At 50.4% G+C, this 25567-nt stretch overlaps 1 protein-coding gene across 7 annotated transcripts in view; it reads right to left on the bottom strand.

Moving 5' to 3' along the window:
• PSD2 (pleckstrin and Sec7 domain containing 2) overlaps window positions 1-25567 on the bottom strand; it is a 98418-nt gene that overhangs the window by 25970 nt on the left and 46881 nt on the right. For 4 of the 7 annotated variants that reach the window (XM_054079666.1, XM_054079668.1, XM_054079667.1 and 1 more), the window contains 6 exons: window positions 22945-23529; window positions 13481-13969; window positions 11896-12090; window positions 7179-7259; window positions 6509-6621; window positions 2600-2660 (listed from right to left, as the gene is read on the bottom strand). In XM_054079666.1, the coding sequence (XP_053935641.1) occupies window positions 2600-2660; window positions 6509-6621; window positions 7179-7259; window positions 11896-12090; window positions 13481-13969; window positions 22945-23465 (1460 nt within the window). In that variant the 5' untranslated portion in view covers window positions 23466-23529. Of the gene's footprint in view, window positions 1-165; window positions 679-2599; window positions 2661-6508; window positions 6622-7178; window positions 7260-11895; window positions 12091-13480; window positions 13970-22944; window positions 23530-25567 lie in introns of those variants that run through there. The other 3 variants (XM_054079671.1, XM_054079672.1, XM_054079670.1) reach the window with 3 other exon arrangements.

Raw genomic sequence — 25567 nt, 5'->3', positions numbered from 1 at the left:
GAAGGAGAAGAAGAAATTAATGTTACACATGCAGAAAAAATAAAGAGAAGATTTTTCAAAGAAAAGCTCAGGCAGTCCTACACCTGCTAAAGGAAAGCAGTTCTCCCTCCGCTTAGAGAGCACGAGATCATTTCTTCTTACCAGGCCTCTCAGCCAGCTTGACAGCGAAACACAGAATGGTGAGGGTTTGGAAATATACGGGGTTTGGGCCTCTTCAGTAATTTCTGTCTTCCCAGAGACATATTTCAGATTTTCTTAATTAAAAGAACTAGACAAAATAAATTTATTTTGGAGTGAAGTCACATAGTTTGACTTCTGCCATGATGCTGCTCCTGCTGTTGCCGGAAATACTTGATGAAACTATTTCCTTGGCTCCAACCAGCTTGGCTGAAGAATGAATGCTGGGTGAGACCTTCCCAGACACGGCCTCACCACTGTCCACTGTGTGCAAGGCACTTTGTCTACACATGGTACTGGCGGCCATAGGGTGGGAGTGGACTCGGTGGCCAGTGTAACACCACGGCAGCTGTAGCCATCTTGTGCAGGCCACCAGGCACATTGGGAAAGGATGTTCTTCCTGACACCAGTAATTCTCTTCTCCGACTGCTGTGTTCAAACCTCACTGCTGTCCTGAAGGAGCATCTGTGCTGGAACCATAGAATCATAGAATGTCCTGAGCTGGAAGGGACACACAAGGATCATCAAGTCCAACTCCTTCCCCTGAACAGGACACCTCCAACCTTCACACTGTGGGGCTGAGGGTATTGACCAAAGGCTTCTGGAATATCATCATGTTTGGCATCACGACTGCTTCCCTGGGGAGCTGTTCCAGTGCTTCACCACCCTCTGGGGGAAGAACCTTCTCCTAATGTCAAACATAACCCTCCCCTGGCATCTTCCTGCCATTTCCTCAGGTCCTGTCATTGGTCACCAGAGAGAAGAGCTCAGTGCCTGCTGCTCCTCCCCTTGTGAAGAAGCTGTAACTGCAATGAGGTCTCCCCTCAGCCTCCTCCAGGCTGAACAGAGCAAGAGACTTCAGCCACTCCTCGCATGGCTTCTCCTCTAAACACTTCACCAACTACGTGCCCTCCTCTGGACACCTGTGGTGCCTAAAACTGCACTTGGTACACAAGGTGGGGCTGCACCTCCGAGGAGAAGAGTGAGACAATCCCTTCCCTCGACCAGTTGGCAAGGGGAAGGTCTCCCAGCTAGTCTGTCAGGATGGCACTGGTGAAGCTGGTGGCCTTTGCATCTTCGCCATCATGGATGAAGAGCACTTATACAATGTTCTCTTCCCACCCCCCACAGAAAAAGATACCTCTCAAAGGTGACTGTAAATCAGTATGAAAAAAATAAGAGCTGCACTGCATTACAGCCCACTGTCCCCTCATTAAGAGGCTGATGAAGAGCAAATCAAGGCAAGTCTCTGCAGATGTGCAGGAAATTGTTACCACCTGGAGGCAGAAGAGGACTCTGATGGTACAGCTTGGAAACCATGGGACTGTGGGGCAGATGAAGTGGGGGTGTGTTTCACAAGCGTAGGCTGCTGTAAAAGGCCACCCTCCAAGCCCTTTCCATTTTCACAGAAGCCCTGAGGTATCTGTGGTGCCAGGTCTAAGTTCTTATAGGGGCAATGAAAGAAGATACATCACCAACCGAGGACTTGAGGGGTCCCTCTACTCCTGGAAAGTGGGGATAGCTCTCTACGCTGGCAGCTGTGGTCCATGTCTGCACCATAAGGCTGGAGAGCAGGTAGAAGGTCTGGGGTCAGCAGTGCCTATGTCTGCCCACAGCCCTGAGTGGTACAAGGTCCACGCACGCTCCCACATGTGTATAATCACAGCTATCTCCAAAGGGTACACAATGTCCTGGAGCTCTCCCTGTGCCCAGGCCCATCTCTCCTCTGCAGTTATGTTATTTTCCCACACTGCTCTCCTCTCCACACACTGTGAACATTCTGTTTGAACTCTTAAAACCAAATCCAACCTATGCAGCCCAAAAGAGACTCTGAAAGGTGGTGAGAGTTCTTCTTACAGCCTCAGCTGTTTTCTAACCACACTTTTGGGCACTGAGCTCAGTTCCCCTGCTCTTTCTCCAGGGGCCCCTCTGATAGGAAATTCTTCAGAGGTTTTCTGTTACATCTTGGGGAAGAAGAACATCTGGGACTAACTTTGTGTTCTGAGGAGAAAAGCTTAAGTCTAGACCTGTATGAAGCCACTGACTCCCTTGCAGCAGTTTATGGGGTGAGAGGAGCCTCTGGTGTCTGCACTACAAGGAAGAGCAGCACAACAGCGCGTAGTGTTGAAGACCTCTCAATGGTATCTCCTGGGACAGGGCTGATGCATACAACAGGTCCTGGGAAGGAAGCTGCATTGCCTGTGCCTGTATAAGTGATGCCAGCAGGAGACAGGCATCTGGCTTGAGTGCACAGCACCACTAAGAGAACTGGGTCTGGACCTGGCACCCAAAATTCCCCCTGCAGCTTCTCAGAGTACTCTCTGCCAACCTATCTCAATTTTCTAGCAACACATCCTACAAATGGGAACAGACTTCCCTATTAGGAATTGAAAAAGCAAGGATGCATCTTCAGGTACTACTTACATGGCCATGAAGGTCTGTGTTTAGCAGCATCAGGGCACAGGTGAGCGTATGGATCCCATCTGAAACACACAACAGTCAGCTGACTGTGGTTACTCCCTTTCCCCCATGGTTTCCCTGTTTGCCGTCTTGGCAGCCCACCCATTGCCAACCCAAGGCGAGCTCCTATGTCTGGGGATCTTAAGGAATCCCTGCTTCTTTCAACTACATAAAACACTTTAAAAAATTCTCTTTTCCCTCAAACTCTACCTTTTCCTGCATGATCACCAGGTAATTGGCTGTAAAGTGGCTTTGTTGCTGGCTTTGTAAAGACCACACTTTCCGCTGAGTCTTCCTCCAAATCTGTTTTGTGCTAATGGTATTGCAGAATGGGGCAGAAGCCCTGGCAAACAGAGCTATCTTTCTCCCAGGGGTTTGTCCTGAGGTCTTTAGCCATCGCTCCTAGGCAGCCTATACACTCTGGAGTTGTTCAACAAATGTCATTACTACAAATCAGTGCAGCACTATGAATTTCTTATTTAATAAGTTTTCTTTTATCACCTTTCCGTTGGAGAGAGCACAGCACCCTCTTCTGCACCAGGCAGCTTGTTGGCTTGCTGTTATTTCAAAACCTGTGTCCTGAAGTTGTTCAATGTCAAGAGACGAGACTCCACACACCACCTTATGCTAATGAGATGCACTCTGGCACATGAAATGGTCCTTGCAAGGAGTTCACCAAAGGGCTTTAGAGAGCACCAGGGAGGAGGCAGGGGCAGGAACACCACAGCTTTGGCCTTTGGCTCTGCTCTTGTGTGCTCACCCAGATGGGCTGCTGCATGCACCAAGCCAGACAGGACACGATGCTCCTGGGCTATTTCCCTCGTGCGTGTTCCTCTGTGAATTGGTGCCCGAGAGTCAGGCTGTGACTGACCCCTGGGCCTGGCTTGAGGGGTAGATGTGCAGCCACAGAGCCAGCCATGGCCCATCCACACCTCAGTCAGCCACTATAGAAAGGCACCATTTGTGTGGAACTCTGACAATCCCCAAGTACCCATGGTCAAGGCCAAGCTCTAAACACTGCCAGCTGAAGGCAACCAAACACGTGCAAGCGCAGGATGAAGGCAAGAGAGCATATGAGCATCTCCCTTTCCTAGAAGAAACACGGTTCCTGAGGAAGAGAGGGTTTCTCATGAGAACATCACGTGTTTATGAGGGCTGACAGTCCCGGGGACATGGTGTGATGGACATCTCCCTTCATGAGAGAATAGCTTCCAGAGAAAGATTCTTCCTTCACTTTCACAAGAAGCATCTTTGTGCTTAGGACAACATGCCTCCCTGGTGTGCATTTTGGAGTCTGGGAGGTTCTGGGTTGGCATCTTCACCTGGCTTTACTGTATCACTTTGGTCAGATAAATCATGTCGCACATGGCCCCAAGGTGGAGCTGGTGTTCCAAAACCTGTTGTTCCCTTGCTGTTGCCTGGCTCAGTTGCGTTCACTTTTTCTCTTGGCTCTCACAGTGCCGCATCACATCCACATAGTTCTTCAATGTCTGGGCTTCATCAGTGCACAAAGCACTAATGATGTGGTCCAAGACACCACCCTCTGGGAGGAAAACTAGCCACCCCACTCAGTGATCAGCAAGTCAGAGCTTCTACCCCCCTCATTTGCAGCGTTTTGTCATGCAGGCTGTAGTGACCTTTGGTGTTGCAACAGCCACGTCTGTATCAGTGGAGGAGTTATTCAATCAGCATGTAGCAACACTCCTAGAGGGCTGCAAGACCTTCTCAGCCACCTCAGCAACTCCAGTTAAAACTGCCTGGATTCTACCCAGTAGGACACAGCCAGAGGTGTTTCTTTGGAAACCTAATTAATACAGAGTGGCTCAAATTGCACGTTGGTGGAACATTCTTTGGAAGTTTGGAACTCTTCTGGACACATGCTCTAGTGTGGCACCATTGGCAGCTTTGTAACCCATGTTGCCACATGGCAAAGCATGTGGGTTTTTTTGATAAGTGACTGCCCTCCAAACCGCCTCATGCTGAAGGGTGTGGGGTGGAGTCAAGAAGTCTGACCCCTGTGCTCCAGCTCAGCATCGGCTGAAGTTGGTGTGTGCATATGTCCATCCTCACGGTGGGTGTTGGACACCTGAGGACCAGAAGCGGAGAAAGGGTCTCAGGTCCCTTGTTCACAGGGGGATGAGGGAGATATATAGAATTTGGGATCAGTTTCAGACAGAATTGTTGAACAGGGGTCAGGACCTGGCTTTTGGGATATCTCAGCTGGGGACTCCTGCAGAATATTCAGCCTCCAGCTTAATGCCTACAGGTGGAGGACCCTTTCCAGGAAGGATCTTCTTTGGATCAGTGGGAAAGAACATCCCACAAACACAGGAAAATGGAACCTAAACCTATACTTTATTGGGATACCAGTGATAAAAGGAGACATCATTCTGTTTTGAGAACAGCGAGTGTCCACTTTGCTTGACAGAGGGACTGTAACACTGGGCACTGCTGCTCTTTGGGAAGCCTGCAAGATGGAGAGCTCTCAAGCACAACTGACTTACTGCACTCTGAAGAGGGTGGAGGAGGTATAACTGGAAGTGCCGTGATGCTGGTTGAGAGCAGGTCAGCAGCCAGATTTCCAGCCATGGGGGCATTGCCAGATGCCTGTAGGGGATCTGTAGAGGCATTCATGTAGGTGCAAATGTGGGCTTGCTCATGTCTGGATGTGTACCAGGAATGACCTTTCGCATTTAAAAAATGTCAGAAAAATCTATATCTACTTAAAAAATATACTAGGGCAGGGCTGAAAAAGGGAAACCAAATCTATAGCTCCAGTGTAGCTCCAGCTCCAGCGTTTTACCCAGCTCTGCTTTTTCCTGCTGTAGTTGCAGATGCAAGGAACAAAACTCCTTTGTGAGGCAAGTCAATGGCGTTCCTCAGTCTGCATGGAAATACCTTCTTCCATTCAATGAACAAGGTCTTGGGCTGACTTAGGACCTTCATTTGCCTATTGCCAGCAGCCACTTTGCAAGCCACAACTGCAGTAATTCGGAACTCCTTAGAACCACTCATCTCCTCCCCTGGTGCTGGGCAAAGCATGGCCACCAATCCAGGCTACCGCTGAGAAGCTTGTCTTCAGCACAGCTCACATGTACTTGAGAGAATTGTAGAATCACAGACCCATCGAATGCCAGGTTGGAAGGGACCTCACAGATCATCTGGTCCAACTTTTTAGGCGATGTATAGTTTAAATGAGATAGCCCCCCACGCTGTCAAGCAGAGCCGTAAAAGCATCCAGCACAGAGGAATCCACCACTTCCCTGGGTAGATCATTCCAATGTTTAACTGTTCTCATAGGGAAAAAATTTCTTCTGGAATCCAATTGGAATCTCCCCAGGAACAGCTTATACCTATCAGCCCTTGTCTTTTCCATATGACTCCTCATAGAAAGGGAGTCTCCATCCTCTTGGTAGACACCCTTTACGTACTGGCACATTCTAATAAGGTCTTCCCTAAGCCTTCTATTCTCAAGGCTGAACAAACCCAGTTCTCTCAGCCTTAATTTGCATGGAAGGTTTCCTAGACCTCTGATCATCTTAGCGGCTCTTCTCTGGACCCCCTCCAGCCTGGCTGCATCTTTTTCTATAGCAGGGACCAAAACTGGATGCAGCACTCCAGGTGTGGCCTGACAAACCCACCTTTACACCCTCAGATCCTGATCTGCCTCTCCTGGGATGGGGTCTGTACAGCACCTGGTGTCCCGAGTCCCTCCCAGGGCGGGAATAATCAGCAGGGAAGGATCCCAGAAAAGAGAGAGAAGCTGCAGCCTTGTCTGCCCAGTGGGTGCTGCTCAGCCCTGGCTGTGGATGGCTGGGTTTATGCTCTGTGACAGACATGCACCATGACAGCCAGGAAAAGCAGGTGGTACCTTCCGATGTGCTCTCTTCTGGGTTGCACTGGCAGTAGCGCCGGGAGAAATGGATCAGTACCCGCTCCCGCTCCTGCGTCTCTCCCATCAGTGGGAATGCTTTCAAGAATGTCCTGCAAAAAGAAAGTGATACTTAAAGGTATCACGGATTGGTCTACAGCATCAATGCTAAGAAGGAAGATGGGAAGGGGTTACGCGGAGCAGCTAGGAAGGCCTCGGTCCTCCCCCCAGCCTGCGCACCCCGGGGCCCCTGCAGGCGTGATGCAAAGGGCTCTGTGGAGACAGCTCTGAGCTGTAGGTTGACATGCTAGGAGCGGAGATCTGACCCACCTCTGGCTTCATGGCACCTGCGTGGGTTGTCCATCGCAAGGGAAGAAGCTGCTCCCACTTGCTCTCATTGTGTACGGGATAGGATTCCTGGGAAAGCTGCTTTCCACCATGGGGAAGCAGGCTTTGGGCACTCCTGTTGAAGCCTACTTTTGGTGGCAGTACCTTGTGCCAAATGTGACACCAAAGCAAAGATTAAATGACAGCCTAGAGCTCCCTCCCATCCCTGCTTCTATCGCATGGACACCCTACATGGCATCGGGAAGCCCAGAGGAGGAACCCACCGCGCTGCTCCGCTCTGTCCACCCCAGGTCATACGCAGGAGTGTCAGCGACCAGCTCACCTGAGTGCTTTGTCAAGGGTCAGGCCAGTGAAGTCAAAGAAGCTGAGATACTCTTCTGCCACCAACTTGCTAAATTCATTGCTGTAATTAAAAACGGAGTAGTCACCCCTTTCATCAGGGAAGAAGACACTGTCTACAAGGGGAACAGCAGACTGCTGCCTTCTAGACAGTCCAAAATCACAGCGAGACACTGCAGATGGCATCCCAGACCCAGGGGACTTCCTCCTAGGTTGAAACGCTGCTGGAAGATCTCAAAGGGCCCTAACGTGCTCACAGCCCAGCACCTTGGCTGCCAGCCCTGGACACCTGAGAAGGGGAGATGTCTGTCCCCAAAGCATCCCTCTGCTGTGCTGCTGGCCAGGCAGAGCCTCCTCCCAAACCAGGAGGAGGCCAGAAGGATGGCCTGTGCTTATCAGGCACCCTCTGCCTTATCTAGTCCTCTCCCACTGCCGCACGTGTCCCCTCCTCCTACTGCAACATTCCTGCTCTCTGCTTTGGCTCCCATCCCACCCTCTCACAACAGCACCTTGCCCACATGTCAAATCAATGCCTCTGGGAGCTTCTGGCCCTGTTCATCCCTGAACGCTTCTCCAGAAACCCTTCCTGTGCCACATTTTTGAAGGGTGCTTGAAGGCATGTTGCCTTTAAAGCCAGAATGGGTGCTGTTAGGTTCCTCTCTCTACACAACTCAGGTCGCAGATGTGCAAGAACAATCAATGAATGCTGGCAAGAAATGGGAGATGATCTCAATATGCTCAGCCTTTGCTGTATGTGATTACTTTTCCTTCTCCCCACAAAATGAAAAGCATCTTGCTAAGTGTTGTGCATCCAATCTCACCCCAGGATGTGTTACAGGCAGCACTCATTGCTCTTCCTACAGCACTGTTTCGTCTTCTCCTGTGGGGTGGATGCTGTAAAGCCTCTGGTGTGAATGCTGCCCAGAAGCAGGACACACAGCAGGATCAGGCAGAGCAATGTGATAGCTCCAGAGGAGTTTTGAAAGGCAGGACATAAGTATTGTGCTGGAGTTCACACAGGAGACTGTTTCAAGGCCATATGGAGTCACAAGGCCTCATGCTTATAAAAGAATCTTAACCTTTGGGATTGCTAGCTCTGGGAAAGAACATGTCCTCATGACCCCGTGGCTCCCAGCTTAGTCTGTGTGGAGCAAGGCTGCAAGAACTGGTGTACAGATTCTGCCAGCTTGGAGAGAGACTTCTCCGCTTGTTCTGGAACTTCACAGCAAGGTGGTGTGAGATGCAGAAGATGATCATGTGTTTGTGAAAGGAGATGTCACCACATCTTCATCCCTGTGCCAAACAACCAGGAGAACCAAGGAAGGCTCAGGCTTCCCCTGGCATCCTCTTCACTTTAAGTCTGAAGAAGACCTCACATGTTGATTGAGCCAGTGCTGGGAACTTGTCAGTGCTCTCCCTTCTATGGGTCAGGTCCCATCTCACAAGAGCAGTTTTAGTCTGCAAGAGTAAAAGGTCTGATTCCTTCTGTTTGGGCACGTATTGACCAGGTCTTCTAGGAACCTGCTTGGGCAGTCTGGGCATACAGAAACAACGGCCACGTACGACAGTACAGCAGCAATCAGCAAGGGACAACAGTGTCTGACTCTCCTCATGTAATCTCACGCTGGGTTTGGAGGACCACCCTTGCCCAAAGCTTGCTGAAGCCAGAAGACTTGGCATGTCCATAGCCCAGTACAGATCTTGGGTGGGCTGAATTGCTATTGAGATGTCTCCACAGTCTACAGTGGGAGCTACACCCTAATTTACATTCCTAACTAGATCTGGATGACGATAATCAGGCAGGATGAAGGTGGATGGGAGCTCCCTTTCACCCCCTTTTCCCCACCAGGGAAGCCTGTGAGTGTAGTCAGGCCTTGCTGCCTGTGCTCCAGCTCAATGTGTCTTGCTGAAGGCCAAGAGACCAAAGGGGATTTGTGGCCCCCAGTGGGATTTGTCACCACTATGCCAGATGCAGTGGTGCTCCCTAGGCTGGGTGCCCGTCATGCCTTCCTGTGTGCCTCACCTGGATCCCTTCTGCTTGGAAAAGCTCCAGGAAGGGACTACCAGGTCTGCTGAGAGAACCAAACAGTGTCTCAGAACACCTGAAGGCAGCCAGGTCCCAGGAAGCAACAAACTCCGTATCTAGCCAGAGTCTTAGTGACATTCATGGGACCTTTCTCCCAGTGCACCACAGGCAGAGCTCCAACACTGGTCAGGGAAAGACCATGGCCTACACTAAGGTGGGCTTAGGTGCTTGCTCTGGTTTCCTCATTCAAGAACCAGGCTCCTCTCTCCCTGTCAGTCCCAGGACTTCCTACAGGAATGGGTGACACTTCCACCGTGCAGCTCAGACACAACAGAGAAATCCCCCACAAGAAAAGTGAGGTGTCTCCCGTGGGGATGTGCCCCATGTACTCTGGCTGGTGGTCCTGTCACACAGCCAGCTTCTGCCAACCTCCTCTCACCTCACATCCCAGCTTGATGCCTCCTCCCTATACCTGGTTTGGGACAGTCCAGATACCAAGAGGGCTTACTGACCTGTCACCCTAGGAGTAACACAGGAGCCTGGCCTTTTCTCCCCGTTTCATTCCTGTGTGTCTGGATGTGGACAGATGTGTGGTGTTTTACAGCATATATCCCACTCTCCTACAGAGCTAAGCCTGCACTGTTCAGGATCTTTCTTGTGCCACAGTCACACGGATCAAAAAAAAAAGATTATCCATAAGAAAATGGATGGGTAAAAATTCACCTGATTGTCCGGGAAGGAAAATATCCTGCACACCCATGGGACTCACAGATCCCAGGTTCTCAGTGCACTGCAATGATGAAGCTGTGCCTTGCTGCCCACTCTGTTGCTGCCTGTGTGGTTTGGTGAACAGGAAAGCCTACAAAGAAGTGCCTGGTGCTACTGTCTTCATGGTCTGATGGCTGAGACCATTCAATCTCCATCCAGCAGGAGACGTGTGACTGTGGGTAGTGATGGAGCTGAGACAATGCGACGTACCCATCCAGGAACAAGGATCTTCCGCGGCGAGTTCTGTTGCCGAAAAACAGGCTCTTCAGGGAGATGAAGGTAATGTCTGGATCTGGGGTTTATTGCACAACATCCTGTCAGCTGGAAGGAAAATACCTGGAGATATGCAGTCTGCATGTCCCTCTCAAGCCTTTTCTAATTGTTTGACTGTGAGGAATGGGTTGGTTTGCCTTTTGGGTTTTTTTGAGAAAATTGCCAATGCTCACAAAGGGAAAAAGGGGTTAAAGCAGGCTAAAAAGCTCTGAAATGAGATTTTACTCTCTGCAGAACTCTCCTTGTCAGCCCTGCCCCCTACAATGAGCTGGCCTGAAAGCATCACTTAAACTTACCCTGCTCCCACCACTGTAGGTTGGTCTTACATTGTCTCAAGTAAGCACAATTTGAAACACACCTATCCTCAGCCTTCATCCTCTCTTGCTCTGAAATCCACCTGCTTGGTCCAAGAGACTGCAGCTCTATCCAGGTCTTGTGCTGGGAAATTACTCAGATGTCAAAAGCCCAGCTGATCAAAACAGAAGTTTTCTATTGCAGGCGGCACCAATTCCCAAATGTGGGGCTCCAGGCAGTCTCTGAGCTTTGAGGATTGCAGGTGTGAGTGTAGATTGCAGGAACTATCACAGAGACATGCTTAGATGCACCTCAGAGACCCACTTCTTGGACCTTCCTCCACCCACTGAGCTGACACGGCAAATGTGCAAGAAAGGAGAAGGATGTTAGACCTGAGGCAGCTCCTGCTACAGAAGGCAGAACCAAAGACAAGAACAAGGAAGTGGCCAGGTGATACAAAGAGCACCTCTAGGAGACCATCTGTAGGGTCCTTCTGTCCCAGGACTAAGCTGGGACTCAAAGACGATACTTGGTACTGAAAGCTTGGGGATTGGCTGAGGGGTAGTTGTGTCCTGTTGATCCGGACAGGAGCAAGACATTTTAAGGACATACCCCCCCCTCCCCATCAACATAGTTTATATCTGATCCAGGAGAAGGAGGATGGCAGTTGCTGTCCTCACACCCACAGGCATCCTAAAATAATCTCTTACTGCTACACTCGTTACTGTTACTCTATCTCCTAGAAAACTCTCTAATTCTCCCATTTTTTAACAAACTGTTTTGATTTCCCTTCTGCCTTACCCAGGCAAATCTACCTGCTGAGGTGTGTTGGCCTCTGGTGCGTACCTGGTTCTCCAGCAAACCCTTTGTGCCATCTACACAGATGCTGGGTGAGGAGACTCTGCAGCAAGGACAGTTTGGGCTGCAGACACGAAAAACCTGGTGACTGGCAGGGACCCCAGTGCAGATCTAGGTATGGAGGTTGCTTTAGCAGGAGTCTTGCTGGGCCCTTAGGAAATGCAGGAAGTTCTTGTTTCTGGCAGGCAGTGTCTTGTGGCAGTTAATACCCATGCAACCAACTAGTAGGATGCAGATTGCAAGGGCGTTGGACTTAGACCAGTTTCAACTGGAAGGATCTCCAACAGCCTTGAGTCCATTCAGCAAGTCCTTGTAACAGCAGTCTTCTCCCTCCTGGCCTTTGTCCTGCCCTCCCAGCTCCACCAGCGCTCCCCCAGACCCCAGACCCCTATCCACAGCTGTGTTTCTGCTGGCCATGATCAACACTGACATCTCAGTCAACCCCTTTGCAAGGCTGGCTGCAAATCAAAACTCCACTTACTTTTTCCCGAGCTGGCGTGCCACATCGCAGCGCTTGAACCCCTCGAGGTTGTAGAGGCGCTTGGCCAGTCTCTTAGCAGCCTCGCTATCTGCCCTGCAGCCATTCGCCAGGGTGTCCGTGCTGCCCTGGTCGAGCTGCTCCGTGCTGCCCATGTCAGAGTCAGAGTCTGACAGTGCATCTTTCAAGCTAGCATCACTGCACAGAAAGAAGAAGCAATTCAAGGCACAGTAGTGGGACTTGATGAAGTCCACAGAAAATGCCACGTGCTGATTTCATCTTGTCCTAACCAAAAAACATGAAAAAACCAACATCTTTGTGAACTGGATGCTGGATAAAGCATCTCACATTGCAGGTCAGCTAGAATAGTACAGTTTAATTTCAAATCTGTAGAAAAATGATTGATGAGAAAGTGACTTCTCCTTGAGAAATAAGGACGTGTCTGTCCAAATCAAGAAGCTCCAGCACATCTTTGATCTTCCTCTCTCCTCTGGCAGGGAATGGGATACCAAGCTCATTCAGAGCTGTGGACTTTCAGGAAATCTTAGAGATAGATGCTATGCTTTTCAGTTGAGACTATTTGCCAAGGATGAGCTACTGCACTTGTACAAACTGTGCCGAGAGGACCAGCACCAGACCTGCTCTTCTTCCAGACACGAGCTGCCATCATGACCTGCTTACAGGTGATGTGCTGAGCAGCCCCACTGGCACCATGTAGGTGGGGCTGTGTCCCTTTATTTTCTTGCCCAAGACCAGTTATGGCATTATGGCACCTACTCGCACATGTTGGGGCAGTGTGACTCATTGAAGGCCTGATAGCTACCTGGGCATTTGCCCTTGAACCAGCTCTCCTGTGTCCTGGATGCGCATCAGCTGGCTTCCTCAAGCAAGGAAGTGCCCTGCAGATGACCTGCTGCCTCCCAGCGATGATGTTTTTTTGTCTGAGCTGGTCCATAGGATGAAGTCTCTGCAGATCTCCTCTTTGCCTGCAGAAAAACCTTTGGGAGGGGCTCCACAAGGGCACCCAGTCCTAAATACAAAATTGAGGTTTCTTTGCACTTCAGAGCACATGTAGGAGTGTGCCTGACTGCCTCCAACCTGCAAGGGCTTTTGCAGACACCAGGTAGACAAGGCAGTGGCCTGCCCCAAGGACCCCTGGCTTTGCCTGCTAGAAGAACAGATTGGACCTATGAGCAGCCAGATGAATGATGGTGCCCTCCAAAGCAATCACAAATACAAAGTGCTGATCCTTGGCTTTTCCTGGGATCACAGGGCTCCTGCAGGACTCTGCAGCTTGCCTACAGATTGAGGTCTGAGGCTGGAGAACAGGGAGAGATCCAACACAGGCCCATTGGGGACTGGCTGGTTTAATAATGGTGAGACCTCGCTCCCCAGCTTCAGTCCTAACCTACAAGTACGAAAGATTTTCCTCTTGGTGTTTGGCCTCTCTGCTGTCGCAGCGCATGAGAGGAAGTACAAGGGACAAAAATAGCAGCTCCACCCCTATTACATCCTTTAAGCTTGCTCCTGGGCTGGGACCCCAAAAGACGAGGAGTCCTTTGCCAAAGGGTTTCCCAGCCTGCCTTACCTGATGGAGTTAATGATCTTGGTGGCATCTTCCTCTGACCCTTCCAGGTGGAACCCATTTGGGATACTCTTCAAAGACAACCGGCTCAGCACATTCTCTGACCTGCTGCTGGTAATTGAGTGCCTGAGAGGGCTCCCAAAATCCCCCTCTGCTGGCTTTGCTGCTCCCTGCTCTTGCTTATCCGCAGCCATGTGGTGGAGGGCTTCTCTCTGCTGGGCCACAAGTTTCTGCTCCAAGAGCTCTGGGCTCTCCTTGGCCCTTTGCTGGATCAATGGGGTGAGCGGTGCCTCAAAGCTGACACAGCTGTCTGTCTCGTCTGTGAGAGAGAGGACATCCAAAGAGTCCAAGCTGCTGTAGTAGGTGCCCTTCATAAGGTCAGACTCAACGATCTTCTCAAAGGTCGAGCTGAACCCATCCCTGATGTCTTTGAATTGAAAATGTTCTTTGTCGTCCTCACTGCAGCTCAGCTTAGCATATCCAGAGGCAAACCTGGAAAAAAAAGTGGAGATATGGAAAATCCTGTCAGGGTAATTGCTTACAGTTCTGCTCCAAGCTCGGAGGTGAGAGAAGAGGAAGAAATGGATGCTGTGACTATGGGCCCTTGGAACCTTTCTGTGGTGTAACCTGCCTGGTTCCCAATTTTATTCCAAGCTTCTAGAGCTGAAAAAGGCAGAGTTTTATGATGAGAAATCCCAGGGGCCCAGACAACCCTTAATTTGGCCATGCCCCAGTAAAAAGCCAGGCCTCTGGAGCCGTTTGCACCTGATGCTCACTACTGGATCCTCTGCCAGAATGGATTTAGTCTGCAGGTCAGCTCTCCCTTCAAGTGCTCCAATTATGGCTACTTCAAAAGCATGAAAATCCGTAAGATCGGGGCCATTTCATCTAAATTTGGATGTCAGCAGCAAATGTCCTTGATCCCTTTTATAAAGGAGAAAAAGCAGAAGCTTTTAGGGAGCAATTCATATGCTGTAAATGGAGCCTTTTTCTCTCAAATGAAGCACACTGGAAGTGCAAGGCACCCTGCAAAGAGGTTTCTCCCCACTGAGAGGGATGTAAAAGGTGATGGACACAGACATCCAGGAAGGGGAGGCTCAATGCCGCTTTACAGTTTGCCTGTGGGATTCAGGCACAACGTCACAGGCCTGACAGGAGGTTGCGACATGCGGGAACCTACAAGCCCAGCTTCCAGGTAAGTATGAATGGCTCCTAGCAGTCCCAACTCTGGTTTGGAATGCACGGCATTCTTTTCAGTGTACATCCCAATACAAACTGGGAGAATTCCTCTGAGTCAAATCCAGCAATAGCCACTGTAGCAGGAGCCCTGGTGAGCTCAGAGGGCTCAGTAACTCCTGGAATAAACCAAGCTGCAAGAACCCGAGCTTCTCAGATGAAAGCTGCCTCCCCACCTCCAGCAGACACTGGTCTCATTTGCTTTGTTGTTTTCAGGCATTTTGTGCTCTGATACAGGCGAAAGCTGCTTTTCCTTCACCTGTGATGGAGTTAACTTTCTTCATAGCAGCACATCTAGTTTGGATTTGTGACTACCACACTGCTGATAATGTAACAAGGTTTTATCTGTTGCTGAATGTGCCTGCACAGCATCAAGGCTCTCTCTGGTTTTCACTCCCCAGCAAGATGCTGGGGGAGGCAAAAGGCTGGAAGGGGACACATCTGGGATGGGGGACTGAATTCCCCAAAGAGATAGTCCATGCTATATAACATCATTCTAAGGAACAAAACAGGAGGGGGTGGGGGGGTGGGTGTTGGTCTTTCAAAGTAGCCATTGCTCAGAAACTGTCTGGGCATCGATCTGCTGGTGAGACGTGGTGAGTGCTTTGGCATCATCTTTTTTTTTATTTCTTCACTTCTTAGCATCATAGAATAGTTAGGTTTGGAAGGGGCCTTAAAGATCATCTAGTTCCAACCCCCCTGCCACGGGCAGGGACTTAAACTGCTTTTAATCTTGACTGACAAATCTGCTCGCATTTGCTCTTCTGATTCCCGCCCCCATTGCACAAGGGATGGCAGTGAGCAAGTGGCTGGGTAGGTGCTTAGTTGCTGGTTGGAGCAACCCACTGCACTTCCTCACTAGGTCTGGATCAGGTTAGAAACCCTGTGTCGGCATCACAGCTGTGTCTCATGCCACTGCTGATGAGCATGGCCTCACTTGACAGCAGAATATGTTTCCCTGAGATGAATTCTGCGGGTGGATCAGGGATCAGCAAGTTTTCTGTGCCAGTGAACAAGATGATGGACCTCTGCATGGCCAAACCCAGCTACCATTAGCTCATTGAGGTTGGAAAAGATCTCTAAGCTCATACAGTCTTTCCACCCAACCCTACCACGCCTGCTAAACCACTTCACCAAATGCTGGATCTACATTCTCTTTTTGAATCCCTCCAGAGATGGGGACTCCACCACTGCCCTGGGCAGCCTCTGCCAGTGTTTCACCAGTTGGTCAGTAAAAGGATTTTTCCTAAAATCCAATATAAACCTGCTCTGGTGCAACTTGAGGCCAATTCCTTTCATCCTGTCGCTTCTCACTTGGGATAAGAGACCAGCACCCACCTGAACACAACCTCATTTCAGGAGCTGGTGTGGCCAGCAGGAGCAGGAAAGGGATTGTGCCCCTGTACATGGAACTGGTGAGGCCACACCTCAGATCCTGGGTTCAGTTTTGGGGCCCCCACTACAAGAAGGACATTGAGGGGCTGGAACATGTCTGGAAAAGGGAACGGAGCTGGGGAAGAGACTGGAGCACAGAGGTTCTGGGAGCAGCTGAGGGACCTGAGGGTGTTTAGGGGAGGCTGAGGGGAGACCTCATTGCTCTCTGCAGCTTCACCTTGGGTTGAGGTGAGTGCTGGTCTCTTCTCTGAAGGAACAAGGGATAGGATGAGAGGAATTTGCCTTAGGTTGCATCAGGGGAGGTTTATATTTGATATTGGGAAAAATTTCTTTACTAACAGAGTGGTGAAGTACTGGTAGAGGCTGCCCAGGGAAGTGGCTGATTCACCACCCATGGAGGTATTTGAAACATGTGTAGATGTGGTGCTTAGGGACGTGGTTTAGGGGTGAACTTGCCAATGTTAGGTTAAGGGTTGGAGCTGATGATCTTAAAGGTCTTTCCCAGCACAAATTATTCTAAAGAATTTTATATGTCATGCCTGAACAGTGATGCTCACATGGACATCCAACATCCTCCAACGCCCTCATCAGCATAGGCAGCAAGAACTCAGCATTTACCTGAACACTAATTCCAGGCAGTACAATGGCACCTAGTGTACCTTCCCATAGAGAAGTCCTCATTGTTACCAGCCTTGTGTGCTACAGCCAGTGTTTAAAGACCCAAGCCTCCAGGGCAGGATGTACTCTGCCAGCAGAGACCTCCTCGCACAAGAACCCACACCAACTGAACGCAGTCGTGGTGTGAGAGGTGATATAGTGGACAGCTAGAAGAAATCCAGTGCAAGGAGGAAAGACTGCAATGACTGAGGTGCATGTAGCCCCGTTGCAGCAGTGAGGAGTGGTCATTACAGGCTACCAGACTTCTTGCTCCCCATCTCTGCAAGAAAAGAGCATTTGGGGAAGGATTTGAACAAACTAGATTTTCCTGCTTCTAACATGCCAGGGTGAAAGCCATTGAAGAAAAGAGTACAAATCAGTGCCCTCAGGTTTCTTTTCTTCAGTTCTAGGAGCCTGAGGAACCCCAGCAGGTCAGAGTCCCATGAAGTGTCTATGCCATGCTATCTTCCCTTCTTCATGATGCTGGATGCCAGGCCAGTGAGTTGGGGAGCTGAGCAGGAACAGGGGATTCTGGTGCAGCCAAGAGGAGGGCAGAGCAAGGAGGGAGACAACATGAATGTGTTTATACTACATTCATGAGACCTGACAGGCCCTGACAAACAAGTTTTTGCACCCTTTGAAAGTCCACTCTAATGTCTGAGCCATCAGAGACGCTGTTTTCAAACCTAGCCAGGCAACCGCAAGGGTAAAAGCTTACAGGAATCTGCAGTTCTACATAATCTCTTGATTCCAGGAGCTCAGGTCATAAGAAAACTCTCACTCAGTTCATCAGAGCCAGCCACGCAGCAAAGCAGATGCGACCAGCAATGAGGCAGACAGCAGCAGCTCCACAAACTATCTGTTGCAGCCTAAAAGGCACCCATCCTCAGGAATGCTCATGTCTTCAAACCCATCCAGGGTGAACTGCAATGCTTGGCCACAATTCCATGTACAGAAAGGAACCCCTCCTTTCACAAATCAGGAGAAAGTTTAAAAACATCCTCTTTTGACAGGAAGGACTTCACAGTCTTAATTGTACCCAGCAGCGGGAATTATGGACCTGCCTTGGCAGCTTGTCCCATTGGCAAATGCCTTACGACTGCCCTCATCTACATCCCCTCCCCAACAGAAGGCCTTACTCCACACTAAGGAAAAACCTTGTGCCTTTATGGTTTCCTAAGGTCCTCCAAGAGAGAAGTCACACCACCCATTGGTCTGCCTGGGTGTCTTTGTGCAGGAGCACCCTGGCAGCAGGGCATGCCCTGGGCCATCCCCATGAGGTATGGTGCAGTGTGCATTTCCAGGGCTGTTGTGCAGCTGTGCTGGTCAGTATTCTCCTGGCTTCTTATGGGTATCAAGTCCATCAGGAGACATAAAGCCCTGGCCTGCCTGGATATTGCTTAGTAGGTCCCACGTTGCCAGAATCCCAAGCCAGACAGTTCCTGCTCTCTCACCACAGTGAACAGAGTCATTTCACATCACAGAGATTATATTTTCCAAGCCCTTTATTTATAGCTGGGGTCCAAAGTCACACAGTGGGCAACAAAGAGAGAAAGTTCATTTCCTTACGAATGCTCTAGCAAAGGCTCTGTGGGACCAAATAGAGAGACCAGGGAGGAGCCATGGTCACAGAGGAGCCAGTGGGTGCCAACAAGTCAGGAACATCACACAATGGTTTGCACCGGAAGGGACCTTAAAGCCCGTCCAATTCCAAACCCCTGCCATGGGCAGTGACACCTCACACTGGATCAGGGTGCTCGAAGCTCCATCCAACCTGGCTTTGAACACCTCCAGGGATGGGGCAGCCACCACTTCTCTGGGCAACCTGTGCCAGGGCCTCACCACCCTCACAGGAAAACATTTCTTCCTAAGATCTCATCTCAATCTCTCCCTGTTCGGCTTAAAACCGTTCCCTCTCATCATATCTCTCCTTGTGTAGTCCCAGAGAAGACAGATGACAGAGAGGCTTTCTACAGGTTGCACCAGCCCAGAAGCACCATCTAGCACTGAATTCAAGCAAAGCCACGCTAAGGTGGGAGACAGTGAGAGACCTTGCTCGTATGAATGAACCTGACACGGCCTCCCCACAGAGCAGTGTCACGTACTTATTACCCAGCAGGGAAGGCAATTGCTTTACTTAAATAAGGAGCCATATATTTGTATGCATTGTAATCACAAGGTTTTGTCAGTGCATTGAAGTAACGCTGGATCTAATTGCCTGTGCTGCTTTCCCCAGTCGCCTTTGAAACGCTGTTTTATTGCTCACAGCAAGGCATGCAGAGCAATGCACTTGCTTATTGTTGCAGCTGAACTGTGCTGGGTTGTTATGCACCGAGTTGTTTATATTTCACTTCTCACTCGCTAATTAGCTTTAATAAAGTAGAACCTACTTTCCTGTGTTGGTGGAGCGGGTAAGGCTTTCAGAGCAGGAGAGGGTGGAAATTGGGGCTTTCTGGCCTGCAGGGACACCGTCTACTAGATCACGCTGCTCAAAGCCTCATCCAACCTGGCCTTGAAGGTCTCCAGGCTTTATGTCCCTGTCCCTTGACCCTCCACCCCTGTCCCCTGTCCCCTCTCCCCTGTCCCTGGTCCCTTGTGCCCCCTCCCCTGTCCCTGGTTTCTGAAAAGCTTTTCTGAAACTTCCTTTAATGGAATTACCTGCCAGAGGAGGAAGGGTGTGGTCCATGGCAGCACTTCCAAACCTGCAGGTACTAAGTGCATCTAAAAGCAAAAGGTAGGAATTTCTCTATTAAGAAGTTGGAACTCTTTGCCTGATTTCATGGGACTGAAAGCAGAGAATTATCACTCAATGGTGAAGCTCAGCTGTCTGTTTGACTGCAGAGCTGCAAACTCCCTGAGATCAACAGGGCCAATACTGGGAACTTCTGGGAAGATCTCTCAGCAACAGCCACAGTGAGGGCAAAATGAGGCTTTTAGAAACAATATAGAGAATCATAGAATCATTTGGTTAGAAAAGACCTTTGTGGTCAGCAAGTCCAACCGTACCTGTCCAGCACTAAACTACACCTGAGCACCTTCTTTACTCATCTTTTAAACACCTCCAGGGATGGAGACTCGACCACCTCTCTAGGCAGCTTCTGCCAGTGCCTGTGAACCCTTTCAGTGAAAAAATGTTTCCTGATATTCAGTCTAAACGTCCCCTGGTGCAACGTGAGGCCATTTCCTCTTGGCCTATCACTTGTTACTTGTGAGAAAAAACCAACAGCCACCTTGCTACAATCTTCTTTCTTCAGGCAGTTTTAAACAGTGATAAGAATTCCCCTCAGCCTCCTTTTCTCTAGGTTAAACAGTGCCAGTTCCCTCAGTCACTCCTTGTAAGACTTGTTATCCAGCCCCTTGTCCATTGGCATGGCAGAGGACACCACGGGATAAGCTGGAACATGGGGTAAAGGGATTCAGTTGATGCAAACTGCAGTACAAGCACTAAAGCTTTGGCTTTATTTCCTGAACTTTTTTAACAACCATTTCCTGCACAGACACACTAACCTACCTTCAGTAGGGCAATCACGGTTTCTTTTTCCAGATCCAACATGGAGTTGATGAACTTTCACTTGGTCTGTGCAGCCTGGGGAAGAGGAGACTGAGGGGAGACCTCATCACGGTTACAGCTTCCTCACAAGGTGAAGAGGAGGAGCAGGTGCTTAGCTCTTCCCTCTGGTGGCCAATTACAGGACCCAAGGAAGGGCAGGAAGATGCCAAGGGAAGGTTAGGTTGGACATTAGGAGAAGGTTCTTCCCCCAGAGAGTGGTGAAGCACTGGAACAGCTCCCAGGGAAGCAGTCACGGCACCAAGCCTGACGATATTCCACAAACTTTTGGATAATGCCCTCAGACACATGGTGGGAATGTTGAGGTGTCCTGTGCAGGGACAGGAGCTGGACTTGATGATCCTTGTGGGTCCCTTCCAACTCAGGACATTCTATGATTCTGTGATAACTTGAATGACTAATTCTCCATTGGTTCAGCAGGATTCAACTGCTTCTTGCTCAGTATTTTAAGATCCAGGACAAAACGCATCATACAAGCACAAACATGGGGATGACGACAAATGATTTGTTCCCCAGGAATGAACAGTTGACAGCTCATCAGTAAAATGTTATGCAAGGGACAGAGAAACCCCAAGTTCTGCTATAACCAGACTGAGTCATAACAGAAACAGCAACATAACGAAGGGGAATAAAGAAACAACTGAGGAAGCTCAGAGATGATGCAGGATGACAGTGTCTTCCCGGTGCCCTGGTCCATCTGTCAGCTTTGTTATTCCTGACCCACGTTGATCTAGGAGGGCCAGACAGTCAGCTATGGTCAGGAAAGACCAGCTCCATGCTGTGTTTGGCCCAGCCACTTATTTCTGCCATTCAATCTTAAAGATAGATGGTCAAAGCAGCTCAAACCCAGTGAGCTAACCCAGTTCCTGGGCTGGGTTTCCCAGATTTCAGCTGCATCCCTGAAGTTTTCCAGCAGTCCTTCTGCCTTTGAATATAGTGTATGACTTGTCCCTTGTGCATTCAGCTTCCCAAGAGACTTATTTGCTGTCCAAGTGAATATGTTTAGAGGTAAGATCATGGGCTGTGCATGCAGAGCCCAGTCAGGTTACATCATCTCCAAATCCTCTGCCTGCCACTTCTCCCAATTCATACAGTAGTACCTTAAAATAATTGCATTCCCAGTGATTGTAGGAGCATTCACTGACTGCCCATAGCTCCTTCTTGAACTCAGTCTCTGCCAGGGAGCCTCACACCAAGTAAATATGATCACTTGCAACCAAAGAGACTTGCAAACATCCAAGACCTGACTGCAGAGCTTACAGGGACCTGCCTGGAGTCTCTGTACACCAGCAGTGTGCATCGGACACTCTTCCTCTTCAAAACCTTCAGTTGTGCATGTTGACATAGTGCTGCTTCTTCTTGCTGGGGGCCTTCGGTCAAACAAACCACCAACTTTTCATTGGGGAGCCTGTTCTACATTAGAGACGTGATGGATTAGGGATGCCTGTCGTCAGCCCACTCACTGTGTGGCTTCTCGGCTCTGCTGACACTCCTGCCTGCATTCTGAGCAAAAGGCTCGGCCTGAAGCCTGCACTAGACTAAAACTAGGAGGCAATCCACAGGCCCCTCTTAACCCTCCCTTTCACATCTTCTCTTTAGCCATGCCCCTCTATGACAACCCCTGCTGCTCTCCTCCATACCTCTCCTGCTTGCAGCATCTCTCCGGCGTCAGGGTAGGTACATAGGTAGAGCCACAACATTCACAGCTGCCATCAGTCCTGGGTGGCCTCAACACAGATCCCTTGATGATTTCTGGTGGCAAAGGGAAGTACCCATACTCCTCCCACAAGAATGGCACAGGAAGCACCCCACCTTATCCCAGTCATTTCCACTCAGCCCCAACCTGCAGAGCCCAGGGACGTCTAGGCACTTGCAGAGACATTAAATCACCTGTGAACCCTGAACCCATGTGAGTGTCCCCCAGCCTGGGAAGTTCTCCCATGAAGTCAGGCTGCCAGTACAGAGGACACAGAGACCACACACGTGCTAGTTTGTCTCAGGCACTTGAGAACAGGATGCCACTCCTATCTCTTGTCTGACATTGCTCTCCATGTGCCACCCAGGCACCGGTCCTGTGCAGTGGGAAACAAAGCCCTGTCCTAATACAAACATGGTCCTTTGGATACAAAGCTGTAACCTGCTAGCCCAGGGACTGCCAGAACAAGCCATGCTGCCCAGGACTTCCAGGGCATACCAGTCTCCCAGACAATCCCAGCTCTCCCTCCTGCCCAGGCTGTCCTACTTGTCCTAAGCCCTCACAGGTAACTACCCTAAGTGCTGCAGATGAACCTCCAACTTGCAGCGGGACACCTCAAAGTGAGCACAACCTGCACCCAACACTCTAGAGATCCCTGAAGCTTCTCCTTCACTTTAGTGACTCTGTGGGAAGACCCTGACTCTAACCACAGCTTGTCTGCATTTGTAACAGGGAAAAGGAGTGTGAGAAACCCAAAGAGAAAGAGAGTGAAAAACCACAGTCGGCCACAAGAGCAGCTGCAGCTTTTTAAACTGATGAGTTACACACAGAGCGGAGTAACTCGAACCAAGGAGACTTGGGAAACAACACACGTAAACCAGCGCTGAGCCAACGTTACAATGGCTTCACACTCACCCGAGTTGCTCCTCCGCCTCGTCGGCACTTAAAGCTTCTGAGGAGCCCAGGACACTGTGCCACCTCTCCTTGCTGAGGACCTTGCGAGGTATCTCCTGGGTGGGGGAGCCCCTCTCCCCTGAATCCACACTGCTTGGGCTGGGCACGCCGCCGTCCCACTGCTGCAGCAGAGTCTGCTCCTGCCCCGCAGCCAGCTCCTTGTCCACACCGTTGGCCAGCACTGGCCTGTCCTTGCAGCCACTCTCTCTGGCAGTGGTCGTCCCCAGTCCCTGCTCACCCTGTGTCTTGCCTGGCTCAACTGACGCTTCCAGCTGTTCGTCCCCCTCGCCCTCACGCTCCCCCTCCACTCCTCGGGAGGGCTGAGCATCATCCCAGGGGCTGGCTCTCCCGCTGGCAGGCTCTGGAGCTTGGCTGAGCTGCTCATCCCCATCGCTGCAGGCCAGCGTGGCCGGCTCTGAGCCGGAGGAATGCAGCTCGCTGTGATCTGCGGCTGACCATGGAAAGTGGTTGTTCTCGCTCATATTCTGCTTGTTGTCCCAATGCGTACAGGCTCCCTCCCCACACTCAGCTCAGGCTCGGCAGTACCTACAACAGAAGAGAATCCACGTCACAAGCACCCATGAGGGCTGTCAGAAAGGCACGGGCTGGTCAATAGCAGCTCAGAATGGCAGCAGTTTGAAGCAGAGCACAGAAAAATGCCCCCCATCCCCCCCCAAATCTGCAGAATGCAAAGAAGGACCACACTGGGGTTTTGCTGTTTTTGCGAAGAGTGGTGCTCATTGCTCAGCAGAGTGAGATCCAGAGAGGAAAATGCGTCTTTTTGGTCCTGAGCCACCAGGGCCCTGGACACCCACCTTCTATTGCTCTCATAACCCCCCAACAGACCCATCCTCAGGCACAGGGATCCACACCATGGGGTCTGCTGGTGCCCCGGCCATGGCACCAGTACTCAGGGCTGGGAGCAGGAACGTGGCACAGCTGCTTGTCCCATGCTGGCTACTGAGGTGCTATTCCAAAGCATTCCCTTCCCAATGGAAATAAAAGAAATAGGAGGTAGGTATGCTCTATTTTTTTCAATACTTCTAAGCAGCTGTGATGTGCCAGCCTGTGAGATTGTGCCTTCTGACTTTGCACTTCTGCATAGCTCCTGGTCTTCCAGAGTAACCCTTCGCTTTCATCAGCACACAAATACTGTTGATGGGTGTCATGAGTTGTGAGATAAGATGGGCAAAAGTGACCTTATCAAATATACCCTGTGATGCTCTCACTGTAGAGCAAAGGAAGTGCACAGACAACACCAGGTTAGGTGGAAGACTTTATTTGCTTGAGGGCAGGAAGGCTCTGCAGAGGGACCTGACACGGCCTGAAGCCAATTGTATGAGGTTCAACAAGGCCAAATGTCAGGTCCTGCACTTGTGTCACAACTCTGTGCAGCATATCAGGTTTTGGGAAGAGCAGCTGGAAATCTGCCTGGTGGAAAAGGACCTGGGGATGCTGGTCAACAGCAGCTGAACATGAACCAGCAGTGGCCCAGGTGGCCAAGAAGGCTGACAGTCCCCTGGCATGGATCAGCCATGGTGTGGCCAGCAGGAGCAGGGCAGGGATCGTCCCCTGCACTTGGCGCTGGTGAGGCCGCACCTCGAATCCTGGGTTCAGTTTTGGGCCCCTCACTACAAGAAGGACCTTGAGAGACAGGAGTGCATCTGGAGAAGGGGAACGGAGCTGGAGAAGGGTCTGAAGCCCAGGGGTTCTGGGGGATGCTGAGGGCCCTGGGGCTGTTTAGTCTGGAGGAAAGGAGGCTAAGGGGAGACCTCATCATTCTGCAGCTCCTGAAAGGAGGTCGTGGTGATGTGGGTGCTGGTGTCCTCTCCCAAGGAACAAGGGATAGGACAAGAAGAAATGGCGTCAAGTTATGCCAGGGGAGGTTTAGATTGGATATTGGGAAAAATTTCTTTATGGAAAGAGTGGTGAAGCCCTGGCAGACGCTGCCAAGGGCAGTGGGGGAGTCCTCATCTCTGGAGGGATTGAAAAAACCTGTGACTGTGGCACTTTGGGACATGGTTTAGCAGGCATGGTGGAGTTGGGCTGACGGCTGGAGTGGATGAATTTAGAGCTCTTTTCCAACCTTAATAATCCTGTGATTCCATGATCCTTTCCTATTGCATCAAATGAGACAAGTAGATTTTTGATCAAAAGGCACCTTACTGGTAAGCATGCCTGCTGATGCAAAGCTGACAAGTCTTACAAGCACTTCTAGAAGCAGGAGTTTCTGCATGGCGCTCAGGCTGAGCCGTAGCAGCTGATGTTGTTTCAAAACAGTGTCTGTCTTCACCTGCGCAGGAAGCACGGCTGCTCAGTCACAGCAGGCAGATGCGACCCTGCCTTCTCCCCTCAGTTCTCTCATCTCAAGCAGATCATTTAAAATCCTTGCTTCAGTTCTCTCTCTGTAAACCAGGGATTATACATACACCACCTCTGAGAAGCCAGGACGGTGCCCAGATGGCAACAATGGGCTCTGGGTACTCTGACTTGCTGAGCTGCAGCTCTCATTAGCAGTAAAATCACTAATTGCTTGGCTGCTGCAGGACTCTATGAGTTCTGGGTAACAAGAGGTGCTGGGCTG

Source organism: Cuculus canorus, chromosome 14 (genome assembly GCF_017976375.1).
Source record: "Cuculus canorus isolate bCucCan1 chromosome 14, bCucCan1.pri, whole genome shotgun sequence".
Taxonomy (NCBI): Eukaryota; Metazoa; Chordata; class Aves; order Cuculiformes; family Cuculidae; genus Cuculus; species Cuculus canorus.
This window is presented reverse-complemented; position numbering and strand designations above follow the sequence as displayed.